The 26,233-nt window shown below is 48.7% G+C and overlaps 2 protein-coding genes across 2 annotated transcripts; both read right to left on the bottom strand.

The window, feature by feature from the left end:
* Nucleotides 1-653: 653 nt before the first annotated feature.
* LOC108932379 (protein unc-119 homolog B-like) lies at nt 654-5,593 on the bottom strand. The gene is made up of 5 exons (XM_018748723.2): nt 5,256-5,593; nt 4,263-4,376; nt 4,066-4,186; nt 3,567-3,739; nt 654-3,273 (listed from the first exon to the last, which is right to left on the bottom strand). The coding sequence occupies exons 1-5, from the start codon at nt 5,479-5,481 to the stop codon at nt 3,161-3,163; spliced, it is 747 nt and encodes a 248-aa protein (XP_018604239.1). The 5' UTR covers nt 5,482-5,593; the 3' UTR covers nt 654-3,160.
* Nucleotides 5,594-7,891: 2,298 nt separating this feature from the next.
* LOC108936454 (calcium-binding protein 1-like) lies at nt 7,892-13,845 on the bottom strand. Its single transcript, XM_018755817.2, has 7 exons — nt 13,283-13,845; nt 10,774-10,804; nt 10,355-10,498; nt 10,147-10,256; nt 9,852-9,926; nt 9,693-9,765; nt 7,892-8,564 (listed from the first exon to the last, which is right to left on the bottom strand). Exons 1-7 carry the CDS (start codon nt 13,532-13,534, stop codon nt 8,539-8,541), a joined length of 711 nt encoding a protein of 236 aa, XP_018611333.1. The 5' UTR covers nt 13,535-13,845; the 3' UTR covers nt 7,892-8,538.
* Nucleotides 13,846-26,233: the final 12,388 nt, after the last annotated feature.

The raw sequence follows: 26,233 nt of genomic DNA, 5'->3' as shown, positions 1-26,233 counted from the left end.
TGTTACTGTTGTTGCTGCAGTTCTTGCCCAAGAAAGAGTGCCCCCTAAAGGAGAGTGCAGGAACTGCAAGGTGCAAAGGAAAAGCTCTGAGGGCAAAGAGTGGCATCTTAATCCATGTATTTTGTCTTTTGCCATGTTCACGAGGAAAAGTACCACCGGTTGAAAAGAACGTGGTGAAAACGTTGACGTGAACTTCCCGGGGGACGACACTTTGAGACGTGAAAAAAGCGTTGAGATGGGGGGGGGGGCAGTGCGCAGATCTGCAGAGCCCAGATTGTGTCGCTCTGGGAAGGTAGAAACCTGACACCTGTCTCCAGGGGTGCGGTTGCCAGGTGAGCGCACTGGGCTGGCACAGCGAAAGCAGAGCAAAAGGGACGCGCAATAAATGAGGAGGAGGAACAGAGAAAGAAAAAAAATCTACACTGGGGGGATGGGAGGCTCAGAAAAGCAATAAATCTGACCAAAGACACAAGGGATATATCCAAAAAAACGAGATTTGACATGAGGGCAGAGAGATCAAGTGCAAATTTACCATAGTATGGACAGAAGGAGAGTACCAAAGAGGAAAGCATATGGAAGAGGTTACAGTCCAGAGACATGGGTTTATTTATTTTTTTTAAATTGTAATCACCTGGGTTGGAGGATGGGGGGGGGGGGGGGGGACTGTGAGGAGTTAAGTAGCCTTATTTTAATGAGTAATTCTTAGCACGTAATGAAATTCTCTGAATGGCAGTTCCATCGACAAGAACATCCGTATGAAGCGATTCGTGTGTCTAAAAAACTAAAACTTTTTTTTTTTTTTTTTAATTAAAAACTGACATCTGCGATTCCAAATATCCAAAAGTGCAATTCAAAGCTACATTTGCCAGGAGGAAAGTATTCATAAACCCTTTTTGTGCTGTAGGCACTTTGAAACTGGTTGATGTGCTGTGGCGTGTCAGAGCGCCCCCCGCGGGCGTCATGGGGAACTACATTTACCATAATTTGGGTCATTTCCAGGGTCCTGGTACCTTGTTCAGTTACACAGGTCAAACATGAGGGTCGTAAAAATCTAAATTTAATATCCTTCAGCTGACAGAAATCAACATTTTATACAAACAACCCATATTCACATTGGACATAAAAAAGACAAGTTACTACAAAATATATATTTGTATTTGTACATGATAATGTTTCAAAACGTCCTACTTTGCTCCAAATCGAAAACCTTTGCAAAATCAATTTCCTACTCAGTCACCTTTTTCAGGATTTCTTCCCCCCCACGGGAATGTCAAGATTACGAAACAAACAAGACATTAAAAACAAAAAAAAAAATACATACCAAGTTAAATAAAAAAAAGTCTGGTAATGCTCAAGTTAGAATTTCCATAAACTAGACTTTATAACTGCATTGTCATCCTAGAACACACACAATTTCCAACTACAATGGTCATCATACAGTTTTAGGCACTCAAATGAAAAAGGCCTCCTTTCCATCCACCTATCATGTCATTTCATTAGTAATCATTACACCTATCAGGAAAAACGAACACTTCAGTTATAAATTAACGGAAAACGCTGAAATATAGCGAAAATTCCCATTTTATGTAGTGACTGTTTACTTATCCTGGTCAAGGATGTGTCTGGACCGCAGTTTGGGACTTCTGAAGAGTGACCGGCCAGCGCGGCCCCCCTCAACGGCTGCGTTTCCCATCATTCCCCTCAACATCGCCCCCGATCGTAGGTTCTCTCCAAACAACCGGAACCGTAAAGCAGAGTCCATTCTGATCAAGTGCCACGCTCACGAAGGAGCACCGCAGTGCTGAAGGAACATCTCGCCAACTTCGGATACTGGGTCAGTGCACCTGGCAGGTACTTCCTCCTGCTCACGACACGGGGGGGGCGGGACATGTGCCAGAATGGATGAGCTGAGACTTCCGCGATATATCAGCTGGGATGTCAACAATATCGAGATGCTGCCAGAACACTCGGCTGCAGCCCTTGTCGTCGAGGACGTTGCGCGTTCGCACGCAGCCGATTTACGCGCAAAGCTCATGAAAAACGGTCTGATAGCACGAAGCTGCGATGAAGGTCACGGTGACGGAGGCTCCGTTTTCAGCGCTCAGCTACTTTCCAAGGCACGTCGAGCTCTTGGGGTCCCCGTTACCATCCTCTATATTCGTGGGCACCGCAGAAAGCTGAGCTGGGGTAAAGCGAGGTACCCGGCTCCGACTCCACGCTGGCAAAAAGCTGCCGGGCGGGAAAAGCGAATCGGCACATTTGCTCGGACAAGGAAACAGTCGCCGCTCAGATCTCAAAAGGAGAGGACAATTCATCCATGTGACACCGAGTACAGTTCGAAACCCTCTCCGTGCTGCTGCCTAATGAGGGGTGGTTAAGGAACCGCAGACCACTGCTCCCGCCAGCCGGACTCCAACGCTTTTTTAAAAAGGACTGCCGGGAGGACATGACATCTCCCAAGCAACTCAAATTCTGGTCCGCCGTCATACTTTCCCAGCGGTGGCTGAACAAAGGCTCCTTTTCATGGAAAAGAAAGCTCAAATCGAGCCTTTGCTGTAAAAGACGACACCGCGGGCGAGTCGCCTTCGCCGTGGTCTTGCGGCAAGTCAGGAAACGCAAAGTGCAGAATTCAAGTTTGACACAAGCTTCCCGACGCTCGCTGAAGAGAAGGAGCCACCAGGATGGAAAGGCTCATTCCCACCCGCATGGTGAACTAATCTGTGTGACCGACGACAGGTTGCAGCGGTGCTGCTGCTGGTGGACCAGCCTAAACTGGTTCTCACTGAGCTCCGAGGAGCCAAGGAACCCTACAGTCCTTCGCTTCATCTTCATCGCAGCACACACACGGTGCTTCCTAATACAAGTTCTATCATAACTCTACTTCAACAGGGGCACAAAGGACACCGACTTCAAGATGTCCTGCATTTACAAATACGCAACAGACCATGGTAAAGAAGAGCAAAACGGCAGATGGTTTCCTAAAGTCACCGTCGTCCAAGCGGAGTGATCACATGGTTGAGAGCAGCAGAATGAAGCCCCTTCACTGATGTCCACAGCACCTTTGGCCAACAGTGAAGTTCAGAGCAAACAGGCCTGTAATCCCCCCACAGTTTGTCCATCTCCACCACCACCACCTCCTCCTCTCCCTCCCCCCTCCGTGCTACTGGCCCCCATTGTAGGCATAGTCCGCTTTGTTGTGCATGATGAGCTTGTTGTCCACAAAGTAGAAGCTGTCTGACCTGGTCTCGTACGGATGCTCAATCATCTGACGAACTGCAGGCGGAAACAAAAAAAGGCGAGAGGAAAACATGCACAAAAATTACACATTAATTCATTTAGCTGTTGCTTCTCTCCAAAGTGACGTACAATTATTTACCTATTTGTACAGCTGGGTAATTTTTACTGGAGCAATTTAGGGTAAGTACCTTGCTCAAGGGTACTACAGCTGGAGGTGGGATTCAAACCTGCAACCTTTGGGTCCCAAGGCACCAGTTCTAACCACTATGCTACCAGGTGCCCCCCTACGTTGATGGCGGGGCAATAAGGCAGATGGCTGAGCGACTCACCAAGGCTCTCCGGCAGCTGGGGGAACTCGTAGATGTGCTCGCAAGTATTGCGGCTGTTAGGGATGCAAAAGCCAAAATCAAAGTCAAAGCTCTTGAGCAGGTGCTCCCTGAAGAAATGCCTCTCGATCATGCGGAACCCATGAACCGGCCGTTCACCAACCGTAAACTCAACCCTGCCGAGAAAGAGGGAGAGAGGGGAAGTGGGAAGGTGTGTATGTGGGTAGGGTAAATGAGTGCATGTTAACATGTTGACTGACATTTAGCCGAAAAAAATAAAACTAAGATCTCAACAGTGTATCAAGTACAATGGGGTGGAAAGTCTTAGGGGGAATAAATCAAATGAGGTCACAAAAACTCAAACCAGGATTGGCAGAAATATTGGAATTGACCTTCAATGCATTTCCTTCCCCTCTACCGTGATTTCGGGAGCCCTACCCTCCTCTCGCAGCGTGGGCACAGTCTAGTTGTTATAAATCTACGCTACGAGCGTCCGACTCACGTGGCTCCGACGGTGCGCAGCCGCAGGAAGGCCGGCGTGAACTGGTAGCGCACAAAGCGTCCGGCACTGGAGTCCACCTCCCTGTTCTCTTCATCTCCCTCCTCCTCGTCTTCCTCGGGGCCTGTCGGGAATGCACCAGAGGATGAGGAGGAAGTCACGTCCACACGCAGTCACGCGTACCTCGGCGGGGCGCGTACCGGTGCTGGGCGGCTTGGCGATCTCAAACAGCACGGTGCCCGTCTCCAGGTCTCGAATCTTGAAGCGCGTGAAGTCTATTTTGTAGACGTTGTCCTCGGGTTTGCACAGGTAGTCTGTGGGGAAGAGAGGGGAACACGCAGCTCGAGACCGTTTTCTGAGCAAGGGTCTCGTACACTCGTTCACCCGCACCACACGCAGTCATCTAGGGTCACCTGGGGTCACAGCCGCAGCGGAGAGGAGACAGGATCCAGCATCCATGCTGGATGACCTGACCTGACCCGAGACGGTCGTGATCCCTGGAACCCAGAGCTTTCGTCACGCCGGTTGCCAAGTAACTCAGCGTGATCCTTGACAATGCACGATTCCCCCCCCCCCCCCCGGACTAACTCTGGTGAAACGCACTTGCACTGTGGTACAGGGGGGGGGGGGGGAATCTGGTCTTTCCAGAGGAGCCAGTTTACCAGGTGCTGTTCAACAGGCCCTGGAAGATGTCCTGGAGCTCAGAGCTGCGCGGCAACTGCGACTGTGGCCTGAGGAGCTCAACTCTCCTCTTCTTTCTGTATTAGAGCTTCTTTCTGACTCACAGAGGCTTCACCCACATACACTTTCAAAGAACGCCACTCAAGCCAACTCCATTTCCAAACTACTTCATAAAATATAGCTCCTAAAACAGGACTCCAGTTTCCTGTGCTAGCCTAAGCTATACTTTACAACAAAAAAAAAGCATAGTAGACAATAAGCAAACAGAACAATATGATAATGATACTAAGATGACGACGTGCATAGTAAAAGCGGTGTCAGCATCCAGGACCCAGGTTATTCTTAAATAAAATCGCGGGCAGAAGAGACAGAGTGGGGACAGGAGGAATCCAAAGCGCCGCTGAGTGTGCAGTTACCCCGCAACTCGCCCCCACACGTCAAGCGCCCGACCAACTACGAATTAGATCGGACGCACAAGACACGGGTCCGATCCGCCGCGGTCTCGATCCCACCTGTGGTGACGCTGCGCAAACCCAGCACGTCCTCGGGGCCGATGGCTCTTCCCAGCGCCCGCAGCTCCTCTTCCGTCACCGCTCGGCCGTCCGCCTGGATTCGCCGGGACTTGAGCCTCTTCAGAACCCCTCCGCCGGACTTGCGCTCACGGCTGCTGGGGGATCCCGCGTCGCTGTCGGTGTCGTTTTTCGCCGCCGGTTCGCCTCGCGACTTCGGTGCGCTCATTTTCCGCAGCTGCAGCGCTGTGCGAATAGCGGCGCGAGCAGAGCGGGAAGGAGGGAGTGCGCACGCGCGGCGGACGGATGCCGTTCAATCCAAGATGGCCGCGGACATCTTTACGGAGTGACGGAGACGGAGTTTCAGGAGGCTTAGCCGCTGCCTATTGGCTGCAGCCGCGGCGTTGCCATGACAACCAGTCCTAGATGTACACTGACTAGCTCCGGCAAGTGCGCGAAGGCGCTACTGTACTGCGCTTCCCGTCCCGCGGACACACACACACACACACACACACACACACACACACACACACACACACACACACACACACATTTTCAGAACCGCTTGTCCCATACGGGGTCACGGGGAACCGGAGCCTACCCGGGAACACAGGGGCGTAAGGCCAGAGGGGGAGGGAACACACCCAGGATGGGACGCCAGTCCGTCGCAAGGCACCCCAAGCGGGACTCGAACCCCAGACCCACCGGAGAGCAGGACTGCGGTCCAACCCACTGCGCCACCGCACCCCCCACGTCCCGCGGACAGTAGCGTCAAAATCGACGAACTGCGAGGTCGGTTTGCCGTAAGTGTGGGTTTATTAGCATAGCTACACATAACCAGTGGCGTCTGTCAGCCCCACCCCCTCCGACCACCATTTGTGCCCGCGCGGACGTTTTTAGACTAAACATCCGGTGTGTCACACACTGTATTTAAAAGACAGAGACTAGTAGTAGTAAACAGCAAACGATGCGCAGCCAAAAACTTCCAACTACATTTGAGCAAGCCTTCGATGTCAAATGTTTGAATTTAGATTTAAACTTTTTTACACCGACAATTTTGAAAAATAGTTTCCAAATTCTGAATCGGTGACACATACAATAATACCGGGAAAAAAGATTTACCCCCTCCCTGATTTACGTCTTCCCGAAAAAATTTCACACAGAATGTTTCCAGCACATTTATCTGGTGTAATTTCCCCCTAGGACTAATAACGGTTCATTCATTCATTCATTCATAATACTCCATGTCTAACTGTGTTCCTGCACAAAATTAATTTAATTTTTAACCACGTGAGGGCGATACAGCTCTCATCTTTGGAGGCCAGGACCTGTTTCCATGGTAACCGCCCCCCTCAAGTGGGGAAACTGAGGATGGGGCTGAATATTGAACATCAGCGGTCACACGAGCAGTTATCAGTCTCTCCTGACCACAAACCTCCAAAGCTGGAACACTCTGGTGGCGCCAAATAAGTATAATTATGATCATCATGCAGAGTAACAATACAGTAATGATAGTAATTGCTCACCGCATCGCATGTGTTCCCTGCCACGGTTAATGATGCAAAAAAGTCTCATTTGAATCAAGTAAAATCTTTTAGTGTTGTTCATGCCGTGGATGTGAGGGAGCTGCATGAGTAGAAAAGAGAACACGATACCATATGTTCACGAGTGACCTTTTATTCACACCTATTCTTCGAAGCAAAGACGCTTTCTTTGAACCTTGGTAAGTTTTTTTTTTTTTTTTTTTTTTTAAATTTTCCAGAGCATGCACAAAAAGAGGAACGTGAAAAACGAGAATATGGGACAACACACTCTGGGCTTCGTTGACAAAGCAAAAAACTGCACAGAACAATTTTGCAAATAAAACATGACGGGTGAATAAACATTAAGGGTTTTAGTTTGCGTCATAAAATAATGCGGTAATTTTGTACTAGTGCGAAACCTTTGCAGTGTGAAGCCCGTCTGTTGCTGCCACATGGCGTACAAGTCCCGACACACAGCATCAGTCAGTCCGTCTCAGATATGCGCCGGGGGGTTCGAATGTGTGCATCTAAATCGGAAGAAGAGGAATGTAACACGAGAGATACGCTGCTGCTTCTGTATTTTCACGATCCAACGGGACCGAGAAGCTTCTCCTGTTGTTGAGGATGCGGCTTTGTTGGACTCCAGTCTGTTGGTTGTGCGTTTATTTTGGTTATTTTGCCACCGAAGAGACGCGTGTCAAACACTGACCGTGCAATACCTGTTAGATTTAAATTAACGGAGCTAAAGCAACATTTATCATGATCCAAGTTCCTAAGGCGTGTACAAAATAAAGTGTGTAAACACGTTAAAGTCACATTAAACATAAAGAGAACACAGTATACACTGTGTGGAGTTTGCATGTTCTCCCCATGTCTGCGTGGGCTTCCTCTGGGTGCTCTGGTTTCCTCCCACACGCCAAAGACATGCTGGACAGGTTCACCCATAGTGTGTGAATGACAGAGAGAGAGTGTGTGTGTTCCACTGATGTATGGATGAGTGACCCAGTGTAAGTAGTGTATCTAGCAGTGTAAGTCACCGCAGTGAATAAGGTATGTGGGCTGATGACACTACACAGAGTTCATTGGAAGTCGCTTTGCACAAAAGTGTCTGCTAAATAAATAAATCTAATGTAAAATATACAATACCTCAGTCACTGAGTGCAGTAACAGGGTAAAATTTAGGTGAGAGAGAGGCATCCCTCCTCGGATGTTCTTCAGGTCGACCGGTCCACAAAGCGAGAGGTTGTGTGGACGGAGGGCACAACGCAGGTATGGTAAAGACACACAGGATGATGCAGTCGCTCCCTTATTTCTATGGTAAAAATAACGAAGCATAGAGTTTATAATGAAGCGTTGTATTGTTCCGAACACACGCTCACGCAAGGACAACTGCCCTGGATGCAGTGGATCCAGAGGGGAGATATATTGCCATCACCACGTCCACGTCCCCACGGCGGCGTCTCCACATACAGGTAGGAAGGGCAGGTAAAACGGTGTATCTACGGCTCCCAGCCTGTCCGTTGACGGTAAATGTGTGGTAAATCACGTGCTAGACAACACCGACTGTGGTGCTGGTTCCCACGTGGCTCAGAGGTCAGAGGTCTTACAGCAGCAGTTCCCAATGTCCTTCGCAGGGGCCACCAAATGCGGAATGTTCTCCCTCGTTCCCTCCCTCCCTCCCTCCGTCTCTCGGCCGAACCGCGGACGGGCCAGCGTCTCGACTCCGGCGAAGCAACCCTGACACGCTGCGGCCTTCTTCCCTTTCAGCGGGACATCATTCGTACAAATTCTGTCAGCAAGACAAACAGGGAGAGAGAGTGAGATGAGCAGGTTCCCGGAGCACCGCCACCGAACCAGCAGTCGCGCGGAGAAGACCGCGACGCGCCGAGAACCTCCCGCACCAGAGCGAAACGACATCTCGCGAACGTCGTTTCCGCAACGAAATTAACTTCATCATCTGGGGGCGGAAATTTCGAGCGCGCCGGAGACCATGCGCGCCCATGTGCGTCGATGACGCGTTCGCTTAAAAATAAGAAGAGCTAAAAAAAGAGCCGTTTTCGGCCATGTGCCCCCCCCCCCCCCCCCAACCCCCGTCGCTCTACAAGGTAATCTGTGTGGTGACATAATCCTTTGGATCAGCCATAATCTGACAATTATACCATCTTCATCCTTCCACCCACTGCTTTTCTGCACACAGCTGGAATGTTAAGCACCACGTTTGCTATAAATAGACGAACAGCAAGACACAAAACATATTGAAATATACATATATGTAAACTAACGTAACATAAAGTAGTGGGACAATTCACCATTTTACTACATACCTAGAAGGATGAAGTGCGTAATTTTTTGGCTCCACAATGAAAATACCGGTGTACATTCACAGTGCTGTCTGAAAGCATGCGAAGCCCTTGTGTCTCTTAGTTTTACCACAATTTATTTAATGAGAATCAGTGTTTCCCATGTGACATAACTGGTGTGTAATGACCAGTTCCATGTTGCTTTGGAGGAAATCGTGTGTGTAGTAGAAACACACAAGTAGCGCAGGTGCAAAAAAAAAGGGCTGCATGGCGACGCAGCAGGTAGCACCGGAACCTCATGGGTCCTGGGCTGTAGGTTTGGACACCGGTCTCAGTCTGAGGTGCACTTCAGGTGAACTGACGACTCTAAATCTCCTTCTGCAGTGTGTTTCGTGTCTGAGTGAGCGTGTGATTGCTGTGTGGTGGACTGGCATCCCGTCCATGGTGTACCCTGCACTGTGCCCTGTGACTCTGGGACAGGCTCGGGACCGCTTCAGCCTCGCTTTGGACAAGTTGCTGTTGACAGTGAATGGACAGATGGATGGACGACTAGAGGTGACAACAGCGGAAACCCTCCCAGTTTCTGAGATGAAGATGAACTTCGTGAAGGCGCTCACCCTCAAAGTCCACGTGTCCATCCCCGTTCAAGTCAATATCCCTCAGGATCTCCTCAAGGTCACGGTGGCCCACCTGCCCATAAGAGGGCGAGAAGGAGGTTCAGCCTGTGGTCACACACAGGGGAGCAATGGTGGTGGAGCAGAAACATCTGAGCTCACCTGTTGGCCCAGCAGCTTCTTCATCGCTTCTCGGAGCTCAGCTGTGCTGATCTTGCCGTCGCCGTTCGCGTCAAACTGGGAGAGCAGAAGACGAGCGGGAGCAGAGTTGAGGGAGACAAAGAGCAAGGATGTCAGAACGAAGCGGCACTTCTGCTCAAAGTCCAGTTTCTCCTCCGTTTTTCCCGCAATTTCTCGACGTTTGACGTCGACGGTTTGAGACAAGCCGGCCGACGGTGTCACCTCCCCCCCATCGCCGGCCCTCCTCCGTCTTCACAACCACCAGCCCCCGCCTTACCTCCTTGAAAGCATCCCGCAGTTCTTTCACACCTATCATGTCCGCCGTTTCTGCCAAGAGCTTGGGTCCCATCAGCTCCACGAAGTCCTCAAAGTCCACGTGGCCTCCCACTGCAGAGGTGTTTGCAGCCAGAGATACCGTGTATTTTAATATGCAGCTGGTTTTTTTCTGACATTTTGCAATCAAATGCTTCCACACACACACTTACAGTTCATGTTGATCTGCTGGCTCAGCTCGATGAGCTCCATCTCTGTGGGCATGTAGCCCATGGTGCGCATGCAGTTGCCCAGGTCCTTGCAGCCGATAAAGCCGTCTTTATCTTTATCAAACTCCTTGAAGGCCTCCCTCAACTCTGCAAAGTTAACACTTTATTGTCTGGGAGGAAACTCTGGCCGAGACCGCTTGGTGTACGGGCGTAAAACGTGAAACGCTATTGACGAGACAGGAAACGGACTTCGGCTTCCCGCACACACGTCACCTCGGCCGACCCCAGCTCTCTTTGGCACCACTTCAGCGAAGGGATCTTCCGGACTGGGGGGGAGGTCCTTCAACACACACGGACCACGGAGCACTGAAATGGTGTATGACCGCGCTCACGAACACACACTTAACCACACGGAGACTTACCGTCCATCTCTTCCGGCCTCAACTCTCTGTCCTGTGGAGTAAGACAGAGAAGAGTGAGAATCACGGAGCCTTCGCTGGTGGTCGGACGTCACGTTCTTTAACTGCAGTGTCCCGCAGCAGCAGCGCGGCAGATGGCTCATCGGCGTGTCCTCGAACACCCAATCGATTTAGGGTTTTTGTAAGGTTTACCCCGTCAGTCACGTCAAGGCCGTGTCCGCGGCGAGAGTGGAACCCGTGCACCCGACACGTTCCACATCATTTTTAAAAGGAAAGAAGCTTGGATGCTAATTATCATAAAGAGAATAAACTGCAGTATCTCGATTTTAATTCCATCACACACGATCCACCATGCCGTAACTTTTCAGATTTTTTTTCTTGCAATCTGGATATGTGGCTGAATTCATAACTCAGGCCCATTTTGATCCAAAATACACGCCAGCTGTGTGACAGGACACAGAACAGCACGCCGGCACTTCCACTTTTGTGACCTTCCCAGAGCATCTCCAAAGCGGAAAGTAGCGTGATTCCACATTCTCTAGAAATGCATGAACTTTGACTCGTTTACTGTGAATAACAAATATTCAGCGAACGTTAACCGGTCTAATAACGCGCTTTCCTAAGGCTCCACCGGGGCTACGGCGGACGGCTGACAAACGGCACTGGGTGCTCAACGACACTACAGGAGGACAAACAGTAATCCAGACAAGCGCCTCGTCCCCACAGAACAAGGAATCTGCAAGACAAAAAACGGACGCTTTAGCTGGTACCTTGTGGACATGGCAATGTTTCCAAACCGTCCTTCGTCTCCTGTTCATCAGCAACGGAGGCTGTTTATTGAACACTTTTGGGATTTCAATGAAAAAACAGCTTCCTGGCTTCAGAGTTATAGAAACATAATAACAAGACAGAAAGCTGGTGATTCCACAGGCAGTCCCAGAGTTACGAACATCCGACTTAAGTACAACCTGTAGTTACGAACTACCCCCTGTAAAACCTATTAACGTGCAATGGTTCGTAATAACAAACGGACACTGCTTTGTGATGCACATCAAAACATTACGCGTCTACTGCGGCTCATGGGCGCGTGATCCCGAGGTAGGACAAAGACTTTGTTCTTTGCAGTCGGACCACATTGTTATTAACAGTGTCTCGTGTGTGTTACTGTATTTGGCTTTATTTTTTTTTTGTTTTTACCCTCCTAACCACGGCACCAAAGCGTAAATGTGATGCAAGTGATGGTGATGCATCAAATAAAAGTAAAAACGATCACGACTGAAACTAAAGTGGAAATAATAAAGCAATCGGAAAAAGATCAAATGCCAGCGAACATTGGAAAAGCGAACATTAACGTTTCTTTAATGTTTTTATACCTACACGCACACAAACATTCTCTCTCATACTCTATTATAAACACTAGTAACATTTTTATGATCTCTTTCTATGTCTCTATTATACTATAGTTACATTTATTATTATTGTTATTATTATCATTACATTGTATTATTATTACTGTATTGTTATTAAAAATTTTCAGTGTATCCAGAAGTTTTTCTTTAATGTGTTTTATGCATAGAAAGGTACACGATATACTATATACTAAGAGAAACATTTGACTAACTGACGTTAGACACAAACCGAACTGTTCCGATTTAAGTACAAATTTGACTTAAAGACAGACTTGGGAACAGAATTCGTTCGTAATCCAGGGACTGCCTGTACTAGTATTTGGTGATTAAATGAATCCCTTTCTTTCTTTCTTTCTATCTATCTATCTATCTATCTATCTATCTACCCCAACCCTGATTTCGTCCTCTTCTATTATACAAACTATACATCATCTCATTTTCATATCACCAGCCTTGCTAATTTTTATTCGTTTTTGTCTCAATGTCTAGGCATGTTGTACACACACATTTTGTACACGTTTTACAGACGTGTGTGTACAATCAATGTGTGTATGAACCACTGAAGTGTGTGAGAAGAGCACTCTAAAAATAAACTCAACTGAATCGGTGGTCAGTTTATCCTGTGTTTGTGCGTTTAAAAGCTTATATGTATGCATGGACTAGGCTGGTTGAAAGTGTGTGAAGCCCTTAGTTTTACCATAAAATGGTTATTGAATGAGAATCAGTGTTTCTCATGTGACATAATAGGTGTGTAATGACCAATTCCATATGTTACCTTAGAGGAAATCATGTGTGTAGTAGAAACATACAAGTAGTGCAGGTGCAAAAATAAGTGAAGCCCAAGTTGTACTGATTAAATCAAGTAGGTAAGTGGAATCAGGGGTGTAAATCATAGTAATTCATTCATTTTATAGCATTTATTTTAGTATTTTATACAAGAATAAAGATCATCCCTATAGGGTTCACACACTTTCAAGCAGCGTAGTATGTACGTGTGTGTGGCTTCATGTACAGTACATAAGTATGTATATAACATATGTCGTGTGTTTGTGTGTGTGTGTGTGTGTGTGTGTGTGTGTGTGTGTGTGTGCAGACTTACGTACAGCCTGCCGGCTCTCAGCGAAGCCCTTGCGCAGGAAGATGCAGGCAGGGCCCAACACGTTGTGCATGAGAGCGCAGTTCTGCGCCAGGGCCATGAGTGGTTCCTGATAGGGCCCCGGGCCCCGGGCCCCGTCCTCACAGGACTGAACGGCGCGGTAACTCCTCTTCTGGTCCTGGAGCAGCATTTGGGATCGGGGGGTGAGGGGTTGGGGGGGGCAGCAATATTGGGTAGGTAGGGTGGGCAGAGACAGCATTAGAGGTCTTGGTGCTCGCTGGAGACCACAGTCGTTGGTCTAAGGGCGGGGGAGTCGGGGGTGCCGAAGGCTGGATTTTGGGGGGACTGGAATTGGAGGGGAATTCTGGGTAATAGGGACTAAGGGAATGTCTGTGTGTCCATGCATTTGTCTAAGGGGACGTCAGTCAGCGAGTGGACATTAGTGCGAAGGTGTCCAACAGTCGCGCCCAGGACTCCAGGTGTGTTTCCTAAATTCGTAGACGGTGACCCTTCTTCTCACGTGTGAACAAAGAGCGTATTTGGAAAAGAGTCGTTGCCATCGCACTGTCAGAGTAGAGCTGTAGGTGCAGTGAAACCCATGCGGCGTCTGTGCTGACACACAATGCGCTGACACACTCCTCAATACACTCCTCAGTTCAGACTGCTGTTCCCTTCTGGAAGAACAGGAGGTAAAAACTGACTTGTGAGACAAGTTTGTACTGAAGAGCTGCGAAAGACCTGGAGCACGTTGATGTCCTTCTCCTCTCCACTGTTCCTTCTTTTATTTACCAAACACGAACCATCTTTACACCGGTGAAACGATGTGAACGACTCACCTAGACCGACAGAGTCCACGCTACGACGGCAGTCACTTCTACACGTGTCTCTGATTCACACTGCACGTCGCACGAAAATCACCCCACTAATGATGACATAGTCTTTTTTTTGCAGTTCACTGCTCCTCTGCGTACAAACACACACTTGGAGCTTTTTAGAAAAAAACACAGTGAAAACACAAGCAATTGGGTGACCCAGTTTTTCTAAGCAGTCGTCTTAATAACTAGCAACTCTGTTCTCATGAAAAAATAAACTACTGCGGTCAATTCAAAACACCGTCAATGGAAGGGGAACTCATTTTCCACGGTGAGAATGCAATTATTGTACGTGATTTAAAGTCCAAGGTTTGCTGCCGTGCCGTTGAAGCACAAGTGGGTGGATATTAAATTAGAGAACGTGAATGAAAAGATACAGACAGCGACCGAGGAAAGCAATGCAAATTTAAATACCCGCACGGAAAATCTGCCGCATCTTATATTTATTTCTCAGAGTTGAGCAATCACGCGCTCAAAACTTGCAAAATTTAGCAGCAAAATGGCCTGCTATTTCCCCCTTTATTACTGACAATAAATATAATCGTCCTCATTGTGGTTATAATTGGTCCTGTGAAACCAGAGGTACAAATGGAATACAGTGATTTATTTTTCCCCTATGAAAACATATAAGCTGAGGACAGTGTATTGTGGAATGATGCTTTACTCCAAAAGTGATCATTTTACAAACATCGTAAATGTTAAATAAAACTAAATATCAATAACAGTATTGTTATTTTATTTTATATATACACACATACATATACATACATATATATCGTAACATATATCTATATATATTTTAAAATGGCCAAATATAAAAAAGACGTTTTATGTTAACAATATTTTTGTGATATTGCTGGATAATTGTGAGCTGTCTCTCCCAGCTGGGCTCCTATGCCTGTCAGCCCCTCTGGAGCCAAACACATTCTAATGGGGCAGAGCACAATATTTTTGGATGCGGTTATTTATGGCAAGTGCACAGTGAAAATATGGCAATAAAGCTGTTTGAAATCCAGCGTAAAAAGAAAATGAGTGCAATTATTTCAGAAATTTCATATTAGTCACTGAGGGCATTTACAGTGGTGGGTTTCTTGTTTTATAAGGACTGAGCACAGCACATCTGCATTTTGAATTATATATGGAATTTTATTTATTATAAAGAATTATATGTAATTTTTTTGTGACCTGGCCCTGTAAAGGAGTAAATGATTGTTGGTAGCTCAACACTGTAACCCTCTTCAGAGAAAAATGTCAGCTAAATTAATTAATGAAAACTCACTTTTGCTGGGCTTTTCTGACCTTGAAAAGGAAAAACTGAAGATGTGCTTAACTTATCGAAATAAACGAAATAAAGAAGAATAAAGGGCTTTGGTGCTCAAATCTCCAAGTACATGAAGAGGTGGCTAGTAGTGTAATGTGCCCTTGAGCAAGGTATTGCCCTAAATTACTCAAGTAAAATTACCCACCTATGAATGGGTAAACAACTGTAGGTAGCTTAATATTTTAGGTCGCTCTGGAAAGAAGCATCAGCTAAATGAAAAAAATGTAAAAATTAGAAATTTAAAAAAAGGTTGTAAAAGTTAGAGCAAACATGGGAGAGAACTCTCGAGATTTGTTGCTGACGAAGGCTTCCCGTTGAAACGCATCCATCCCGAAGAGTAAAATGTTTTCGGTACCCTCGAGAGTTCTCTCCCATCTTTGCTCTAACCCTTGTGACCCTTTTGTACTACGTTATGATTCCCTCGGGACCCCACTTCCCTTCCTTACCCTTCCTCTTCTTCTGCTACCAGTCTCACCTACCTTGCTACCTTGGAATAAAAAAGTCTCCAAAGTGGTTAAGTAACGTGGTAAAGCCACAGTACGCATTTTGCACAACTAACACAGTGTGCCAAAGCCCCTCCCCTTGTCCCACAGGAGCTCCCACTCAGGAAGAGCCTACGGCGTTCCCGCTTCGCCTGTTCCCACATCCTCTGCCACACAGAGCCAACCGCAGGGTTTTTAATTAGCGTCCAGCTGGCAGATGGGATGCGGCGGGTCGGGCGGTGGACTCGGTGTCATGGCACATTACAGACACGCTGACAGACGTGCCGAGCGACCAACCAGCAGACTGGATAACGTGAAGATCTAGATCGTAGTCTAGATCATGCTCATGTGGGCATCAGCGGACGTATACTGTGATGACTGAACAACTGGCTGCACCAATACTTCAGAAGTTCTGGACTAATGACTGGCCTACACATTCATGCAATAATTCATCTCAGCGCCACTTTCACGTTTGACTCTCAATCCCACACCAGAGTGTTGGAAACTGAATACTCAACACAGTCAACAACACTGCTCAACATTGTATATACAATTTACTGCAGTAACAACAGTTACCACCTCCCAAAGAGGATGCAATCATTCATATCTGGACTGTACAGCTACATGCCTCAACCGTTCTGGGATTTCAACGGAGATCTGGAATCCAGAGTTGTGTGAAAGCACGTTTCGCCACTGCACAAGGACACATGCCCATGCTTCCCATGTAGTGCTATGTATAGTTAATTTGTGTCATACCAGTTGACATCAAGAGGGCAGCTTGTAGTGTAGCGGTTACAGTTGTTGCCTTAGGACCCAAAGGTTGTAGGGTCAAATATCACCTCTAGCTGAAGTACCCTGGAGGCAGGTACTTACCCTAAATCCCTCCAGTAAAACCCCCTAGCTGTGTAAGTTGGTGAATCTCCAAAAGTTGCTTTAGCTCAATGGGTAGATGCTGTTGACTCCCTGAATCCTGGTGCAACATGGTAAGAGGAAACAAATGCAACTTTGCACCTTCCGTTCACACGCAAAGGTGAAAATATTTCTAGCTTGTGGGTTCGTGTCCATCCATTTATCAGCGGAGCCCGGGCTGGTTACATCCAGCACACCAGGCAGCCCTTGGTGCGCAAACAGAGTCGGCGAGAGATTAGCACTGCATGATGGGAGCGTCCCAGCAGGAGCAGAGGAAAACCGAGTCGGAGGACTGCACCCACCTGCCAACATGTCAACCTGCATACGAGCTGTAGCATTTGCCAGACGTTGTACGTGATGCCAAGGGGTACGAGTGTAAATTCCCCAAAAGTAACGTGGTGAGCCTAAAAGAGTTTCCAACTACCACTGATCCGTTCTGGTTGCGTTTAAGATTTCCGTAGCGCAACGCCCCTCCCGTGTCCCAGAGAACAGCGCTACCTACTGGGTCCACAGGGTCTACCTGGGGTTGGAAAGAAGCTCGAGTGATGCCTCGCCCTCCTGGATCCCTGCCTACACTATGACACGGTGCCACTGCCTCTCGACTGACTGAATCCAGACGCTCCGCGAGATGCCCTGCAGCGCGGTACGTGCAGCACCACGCAATACGGTGAGGAGCATCTGGGTCCAGCAGACGTGTAGTTCGGTCACCCGGCAACTTGCACATCCCAGCACGATGGCGGTTGATGATCCGCGACGCGGCGTCGCAATTCCACCCCGCAACCAAGATTAACGGCACTGCAGCTACGACGACGCGGGAAACAACATAAATCCACCTGCAGCAGCCGAGCTCCTCGAGAGGAGCTTCCAAGTGTCCAGCGCTGTCCAGCGCACCACAGGAGCTTGAAGTTGAAGCAGGTAAATTGCGGTACGATGCCACTTAGCTTCGAGTGACATTACGTCCAGTCTGATGGAACGCGGTGCAGGGCAGTTCCGTCGTGCCACGGAGGAGCACCGTCCTGCAGACGGCGGCAAAGTGCAGTGAAATCGAACCCGATCTATTGGGTTCCTCGGGCATACAGGCAGGGCGGTCAGAATGCAGGCGGTCGGGGGTTCGAGTCACAAAGCACATCAGCAAAACCGCAGACAAGCTTACCTTCTTGGAGAGGTTTCTAAGTGGAGACTTTACACAGTTGCCCATAATCAGGGTCCCCTCGGTGTGGTCTCTGCGTGCGAGTGTGTGTCAGCGAGCGTGTGCATGCGTGGGAGGAGGACAGAGCGCGGCGGTCAAGGCTCCCTTACGGGGTCTGCCGTTAAATCTGGAGGAGAGAAGGGGACCGGACACAGAGGGAACGCCGGACAACTTGGGGAGGGATGCGGGGAGTCGGAGATTGAGGCAGGGGAGAGAGGGAAGAAGTGAGAGAGCGAGAAAAACGATGCGGGAACGCAAGGAAAGAGGGAGAAGAGAACGAGAAGAAAGTCTAAAGAGGGGATGGGAGAAAGGGAGGCGTGTGTGGCATCCTGGTGAAACCCAAGCGCTCCCAGCAGAAAATGCAAGATTGCTTATTAATTCGCACATAGTCCTGCTCTCTCTCTCTCTCTCTCTCTCTCCCCTCCATCACTCTCTCTCCATCCCTCTCACTTTCATTCCCTCTCTCTCCATCATTCTCTCGCTCTCTCTCCCATCTCATTCCTGCAGTTTCGAACCCCTCCGAAGAGAGAGAGGAGCCAAGAGAGACGCGGAGGTTCACCCAGACAAGCATATTACCTTCCCCCGAGCAAGAGTTGGAGACACTAATCCGAACGCACACGCGCATACACACTCCATTACACACACGCGGGTCCGAGGCTGTGTAGCTAAAAATACCCCCCCCCCCCCCGCCCCATGCGCACACGTGCAAACGCACACTGGTGTGTGTGACACTAAGCCATGTCGTTCCGCGAAAGGCAGCGCCGGAGATCACAACGAGACCTCGGCGAAGATACGCGAGCGCAGAGATCGGAGGAGATGAGGAGCGCAGCTGGATTCCCCTGGAGACGCATCTCAAGTCTTGCCCGCTCGTGAACATGTGTATGGTAAAAATCGCGGTAAACCACGCCCTCTCAAAGGGAGCAGAAGAGTAAGAGTACGTAGGTACACCATGAAGTGGCGGAGAACGCTCTGGCAGCACACATGAGCAACACACTCCTTCATTTCCACTCCAGCTCTCCCACCCCCCCACTCCCCCCCTTACACCTGACCTTCGCCCCCCCCCCCCCTTCCACCCCTTCCCTCTCTCTTTCTCTCTCCCCATTTGTTTTTCTTCCCCTTTCCTTGTGCCCCCAACCCGCCTCCTGATGATTCATCTTGACGGAGTGCGACCCCCCCCACTCCTCGCTATCCCACCGGCGGCTCATTGTGAACTTCAGAACACATCACAAATCAGAGGGGCGCAACGTCCGCCCGCATCATGTCAGCGTCGTGTGGCCACGCCCACCTGCAGGGCCCGCGTGCAAAGAGGCGTGCGCACGTACGGAAGATCACACACACACACACACACTTGCTGGACTACATGCAGCCCATGGAAACACACACACGGACACACTCGTGTACAGATGTGTGGATACCAACACTCGCACACACGCACATACACTCCCATGCTTAGAGTGAAACACAAATTTCCCCTTCACACACACACACCTGGGGACGAGCGTACGCACAAACACGCGTTTGCACCTACACACGTGCAAATGGTAAATACGGTGGTGAATTTACTCTCGCTAGTGATGAAAACCTGCTAACTTTTCGCTGATCTCCTTCCTTCCGCAGTCCTCGCACTCGCATACACACACGGGCACATAAAATAGGAGTGAGCGTTGTGGCCGTGGAGCGAGGAGGGGATGTCAGAGATAATCCCATTACAGCCAGTGACCCATAGCAGCACTGAGAGAGAGCAAAGGAAGGGAGGTGGGGGTTGAGGAAGAGCCCAAGGGCTCGCGGGTAAGGTGTCGTTTCCATTCCTCATGCTCGCTCGGAGCACAACACGCACATCTGGGGCACCTATACCTCCCCGTCACAGGCCAGGTGAGGCTGGGGGCGGGGGGGCGAAGGAGACAAACAGAAATAAAAAGAGACGCTCTGACATCGGGCTGGAAAAGTCGCAGCGTGAGTCTACGAGGGCTTCGGCGTGATGTCACTCCCAGAACATCGTTAGAAACAACTAGAAATTCACCAAAGGTCAACTCAGTGCAAGTCTGCTGCTTGAAGGTAAGTGAAGCCCTCACGTTCCTTGTTTTACCACGAAACGGTTATTTCATGAGAATCAGTGTTTCTCGTGCGACATAACAGGTGCGTAATGACCAATTCCAGATGTTGCTTTAGAGGAAATCGTGTGTGTAGCAGAAATACACAAGTAGTGGAGGTGTAAAAATGAGCGAAGCCCAAGTTATATTGACTAAACCAAGTATGTAAGTAGAATCAGGGGTGTAAATCACAGTAATTTATTCATTTCATAAGTTTATTATAATATTTTATACAAGAATAATGACCATCCCTACAGGGTTCACACATTGTCAAGTGGCACCGTGTCTCTCCCTGGTGTGGAGACACTTTTTCGAGGCTGTTGGGTGTCGTCCCCGCGAGCGCATTCCGCTTTTCCCGAAACGTAGCAGGGAGAACATTGCAGATAGAGACCCTCCATAGAAAGTGCTAGAATCAGCAGAGGGCGGCCACTTCGAAATCTCCGATTCGTCGCCTCGTGCCCTGGCTCTCCGCCGGATGCCTTCGGAAGGAGGCCCGGAGCGGACGACGCCTTCACGCGCCGAGACACGCGCACGGAAGTCGAACGAAGAGGCGCATCCAAAAAAAATCGACTAATGTATCGAAACCGCGAAAAGACTCGCTGTGAGCGTCTCTTTTTCTCGGCGACTTCTCGCTGCCATCGTCTGCTCGGCTTCGGCGGCTCCTTCTCTCCCTCACGTTGGCGCTCCTCTCGCTCGCTCTCCTTCCTTCTCTCGGCCGAGAGCACGGCAAGGTCAGTCTGACCCCAAGAGGGAGCCGGGAGGAGGGAGACGCGGCCAGCAAGTCCGCGGGAGGCCCTGCTTCTGCCCATCACGCCGGACGCTTCCGCCGTTTCCTCATTCGCCAATTAGTGCGAGATGCCTGTTTTACCGTTTGATCGCTCCCTTCGCCTTCCGACGGGGACGCTCGGAGAGAGAGATTCCGAAGCGAAAGGGAAAGCGCGGATGAGTGCACATGGGTTAAGGCACAACTAATGAGAGGAAAACAGGAGAAATTGGAGACATGAGAGGAGAAAGACAATCTAAAGATAGAAAGGGAGGAAAAAAGTGAGAGAAAAATGTTTGAGAGAGAGAGAGAGAGAGAGAGAGAGAGAGAGAGAGAGAGCGAGCCAGCTGTGGCCTATATCAATTTTTTTCTTCTAATGCTGCTTTCCAAACATAGCTGTAATATTATTATCAATATATTATACTTTTCTAATGTTTTCCAAACATAACTTTAATATTATGTCATATATTACATTATGTAATAATATTACATGAATGTGATGCTGTAGTATTGTTGGGACGGGGCGGAACGCCGCACGGCCTGTTTTCCTGATGTAACCGCTCACTCCAGCGCTCATGACCCCTCCTGCCGGAGTGACGCGTGACGCTGACCGACCGCCCGGCGATCTTACGGTCCCGTTGAACGCTGGTCGAACGCATGAGCACGGCAGCAGAGCCCCGCAAGCGTCTCTCCGGCGTGGCCATCGTGGCCACACTGCTGCTCTCTGGAGAACCCAGGAGGGCGACGTTTGCTGCAGGTTCTGCTCCTGACCTTCCCGTCCTTCGTTGGACCCGCGCGGTTTTGCTGCTTCCGAGGAGGACAATGGCGCGGAAACCCGGATGCGGCTTTGTCTTCTGTCGAAGGTCAAGGGTCAGCACAGCAGCGGGAGCTTTTGAGGGCCGAGGGACAGGTGTGAAACCGCTCGCAGTAGGATTCTGAAGGCTGAAGCTATCAATAACGTCCCGTTTCATTCCTATCTGCTAACATCTCTAGGTTCAAAAAAAACCCATATGTTGAATGTGATCATCCTCTTAAATTCTCACCCCCCCACTCTCCATTCCTATCCTCTTCCAGGGCTTAAAAAAAACTCTCCGAACCGCCCCAGCTGCTCAGCCGCTGGACTCGCCGTGTCGCACGGGCTCTGACACTCAGGCTTATTTTACCACGTTTGTCTGTTTTTGTCACACACTTGCCAGCCCATTCTGTCAGGTGGAGAGGGATCGGGATCGTTTTACCAGAACATGAAAGCGCAAGCCTCGGCTTCCCGTCTCCTCGCTCTAATCGGGTCTCCAAGAGTCTATATTTAGTTCCCGCTACCAGAGAACATTTTCAGCAGGGACTGTACGCAGATCTGTATGAAAAAGGCCACACACACACACACACACACACACACACACACACATACACGCACGCACGCGCCTAATATGGCCAAAAATACCGAATTCACAATGAAGCAGGGAATGCGTTCACTTTCCGTTTATGCGCAGTCGTTGCAGATTTTTTGACCCCGCTCATGTTTCGCTGCACGTGTTTTCATTATCCACTACGTGCGTTCAGTGGCTACGCGCTCAAGGCCGCGGGAAGATGTGCCGACGTTCTTATTCAAGTCCGTGACACAATGCCTCCTTTCAATACACGGTGCTCTCTGAGCTGGAAAAATTTCTTATTTTTTTAAAATGTCTTCACGCTGTTTGTTTTTCCCCCATGTAAATTAATTTGCAGCATAGAGTGTGTGTGTGTGTGTGTGAGAGTTCTTTTTCCCAGAATTCCCTTCACGAGCAGCTTTTCGGGGAGGAACGGCACACGGTATGCGAGGGAGGCCTGAAACCGCGACGTGAACACGGTCGTCGTCGTTCAAAACGCTCTCGCTGTTCAGCAGAGCTCGGTACAGGTGTGTAGGAGCAATCCGCACTCTCCGGCGGACTTGACCAGCGCAGGGACGATGGACGCGTGAGCGCCGGGACACGATACTCGCCAATCGTCCACCTCAAATTAAAAATTGTATACATTCCCTGCTGCGAAAAAAAGAGGAGGAATACAACACAAAGGGCCGATATTCACGTGTTTTCACGCTCAAGAATGATGTCACAGAGGCGTACACTGTGCAGTGTGGAACATATATGTCCCGCAGTAAATGATAAAAACAGACAAAAACACTATGGTTGTGCAATGTATGTCATGTAGTTATTTTGCATACGTTCAAATGTATTCTTCACATTTCTACACAGAGCGCTGACTGAAATATATATTTTTTGAAAAGGTTTTTTTTTCCTGTAAATATTTTGTATACTGCTGGCTACCTGCGAACTGACAGATGGAGACACTTCCATATGACTAACTTAATGACAAAATGACTCACAGACACACAGGGACGAACATATGTCTGTTCTTCCGCCTGATACTATAGTTATCTGCGATATTGTACCAATTTATTATACCGTCCACCCTGTTTCGGTCATCTGTTGTTTGTCAGGACCAGCGTCCTCACCAGCTCTATCACGGTGCGGTTTGGAAGCTGCACAGTACAGGATCGTAAGGCGCTACAGCGAGTGGTGAAAGCTGCTCGAACCATCACTGGAATGTCCTTACCATCACTGGAGAGCCTATACCAGGCCAGAACCATCAGGAGAGCCATTAACATCATCAAGGGCAACAGTCATCCCCAGCACAGCCTTTTCGCACCCTTACCATCAGGCAGATGCTACAGGAGTGTTAGAGCCAGAACCTCAAGGTTGAAAAACAGTTTTTACCCACAGGCCATCAGGCTTGTGAACGACACCCATCCGCTGCCTCTTCACCCATCACGGCAGACACAGTTCACCCTCTGAGCCTGAGCGGTGTCAACTACCCCCAATCCCTCCTACACACAATACACATCCACAACGCCAATATCATCAGTGACCAGAGACTACCTCCGCATACCTTGCATACGCAAATACGCACCCGCCCCCCAACTGCGAATAGACCCAATCTACCTCTGCAGGACTTTGCACATGTACGACTTCCATGTTTACATTGCGCACTGCACACTTTATATACGTATATAACCTCGTTTCTTGGATTTTTGCACTAATAGTAATTTTTGTAATTAGTGACTTTGCACTAATAGTAATTTTTGTAAATTTGTGATTTATGCCTTGTGTTTTCCTTGTGTTTTTCTTTCCTTACGCCCTTATAATTTATGCCATAGGCTGCTGAGAGGATTCACAGAGTAAGAATTTCGTTGTATGGTATAACAAAGTGTTTACTGTACACATGACAATAAACTCTTGAATCTTGAATCTTGAATCTTGAGCTATAGCTCTGTCCGGGAAGCATAGGGTACGACGAGACGAGGCACATCATGGACTATCGCAGGGCGCTCATTTGCATATTCAGTCACACAACCAGAAATGACAGAAGTACACGGATACTGTAAATCTGTGCAGTGGGAGTAAAGCGCGGTGTTTATGAAGCCAGACAAACAAGGCCAATGTGCAGACTGCACACACTGAGCTGAGTACTGGAGTCAAACATGCATTTCTTGACAGTGGACATACAACACGTAAAACTGTGTTCTGCTGGTTGTTTTTTTTTTTAATCTCCATTTTACTCTCAGTTTTGTTTGTTCCTTACTAGGGGAAAAGCAGCTAACCTCTCTACACCAATCATTGAAAAAGTCTGAAATTTTTTCCTCCCCAATTGAATTGGGTCATTTCATATTCAAATATCAAATTATATTATGACCTACTACCTTTCACTGACAGATTTTTTTTTCATTCTTAGTTATATATATTTTAGTTATCATTTGAAATTAATATTTAAGTTGTAATTTAAAGAACTTCAGGAAGAAGGGGCAGCACACAGTGTATTATGGATCTGTCCCTGCAGTATGAAGGTAGCCGGTTCGAATCCCCCCTAGTTCTTTGACAAATTATAAACTTTACTGAATTAATACAGTAAGAACACCCACTGTGTGTGGTATACGAATGCCATGGGTAAACCGTCCATTACCTACAATGGTAAGTTACCGTGGGAAAATGTGACGCGAAGGTTAGTAATGACAATGAGAACCACCCGAACCCTGCTTTCATAACCCAAAGTGTAACACTCAGTCGGCGCGAGCGCTCCCATTCATAATTGATACTCTCGATTCATAGTGGCGCCCGGCGCGTGCGTCATCACCTCGATTGCACCCGGCGAGGAGAAAATGAGCAGCCGAAGGAGCCGGTAGGACCAACAGAGAAACACTGCGCATGTGCGCAGACCCCCCCCCCACATACACACGCATTCCATCGGCCCGCTGTACATAACCGAGTACTGCACCGTGTATACGCGCGTGCCCCGAGTACGCACGCAACTGGTGTCGCACCCTGTTTTTACCTCGGACAGGCGGACTGAACCATTTACTCTTGCACCGCGCATAATTTACCTTGGTAAAAAAGCATGTAAATCAGAGAAGTGCGCTTTATGGTAACTTAATGTTCTGCTCTCAGAGCGCCGAACAAAGAACGAAGCCCGAGACGAAAGTAGTACTACAGTGTGCCACATTGTATCTTTTCACGGAAACGCGCCTTGGAAGTTTAAGCAACTCTCAGCACGGCGGTGGGGGAGGGGGGGGCAAATCCACGAAAAAACAAGTGGGAGAGGAAGTTATGCAGAAATTTTTGGTGGAAACAAATATTAGGCAATCTTGTCTTGTGGTGGGAGGTCGAGGGGCGTCGTCGACAGCGGCGCTTCAATCGTTTGCTTTATAGCTGAGCCGATGCGCGTGATTCAAGGAGACGCAGCGCAGGACAGCGACAGGTAACAACAGGTAACACTTAACAGTTAACAGGTAGGGGATAACAGTTGACGGCTCTACAGACGGCGGTCGGAGGGAGCGCAGTACAGACAAACACGGTCACGGTGACCGAGAGGAGGATTCTCCACGCTGCTAAACAACACTGACTACTGACTGCCGCTCACAGACCACGTGCATCACTGACACTTGGCATCGCGCGACAGAATCGCGTGGAAATGTCGGCGGTGTTCGCAGCGTCCGGCGCAACACACCGCGCGCGAGCCGCACGACACACCCGCGCCAGACACACCGCGCCTAAAACTGGCTCCCACTCTGGTTTGTTCCACATACTGCAGTCACGCGCCGCTTTCACAGCAACTAAATAAATAAACAAATACATAAAAACAAAAAAAAAATGATTGACGTTTATTTACCGTTACTCACAAATGAGCTTAAATCATCGGATTACTGCAAGGGCGCGTGTCCCCAATATCACCTTAGCCTACTTTGCGCCCCCTCATATAATTATATATGTATATCACAGTACTGCAGCAAATATTTTCTGCCCCC

This window comes from Scleropages formosus, chromosome 6 (assembly GCF_900964775.1).
Source record: "Scleropages formosus chromosome 6, fSclFor1.1, whole genome shotgun sequence".
Taxonomy (NCBI): domain Eukaryota; kingdom Metazoa; phylum Chordata; class Actinopteri; order Osteoglossiformes; family Osteoglossidae; genus Scleropages; species Scleropages formosus.
The sequence above is the reverse complement of the archived record's forward strand: the minus strand, read 5'-3'. Positions and strand labels throughout refer to the sequence as shown.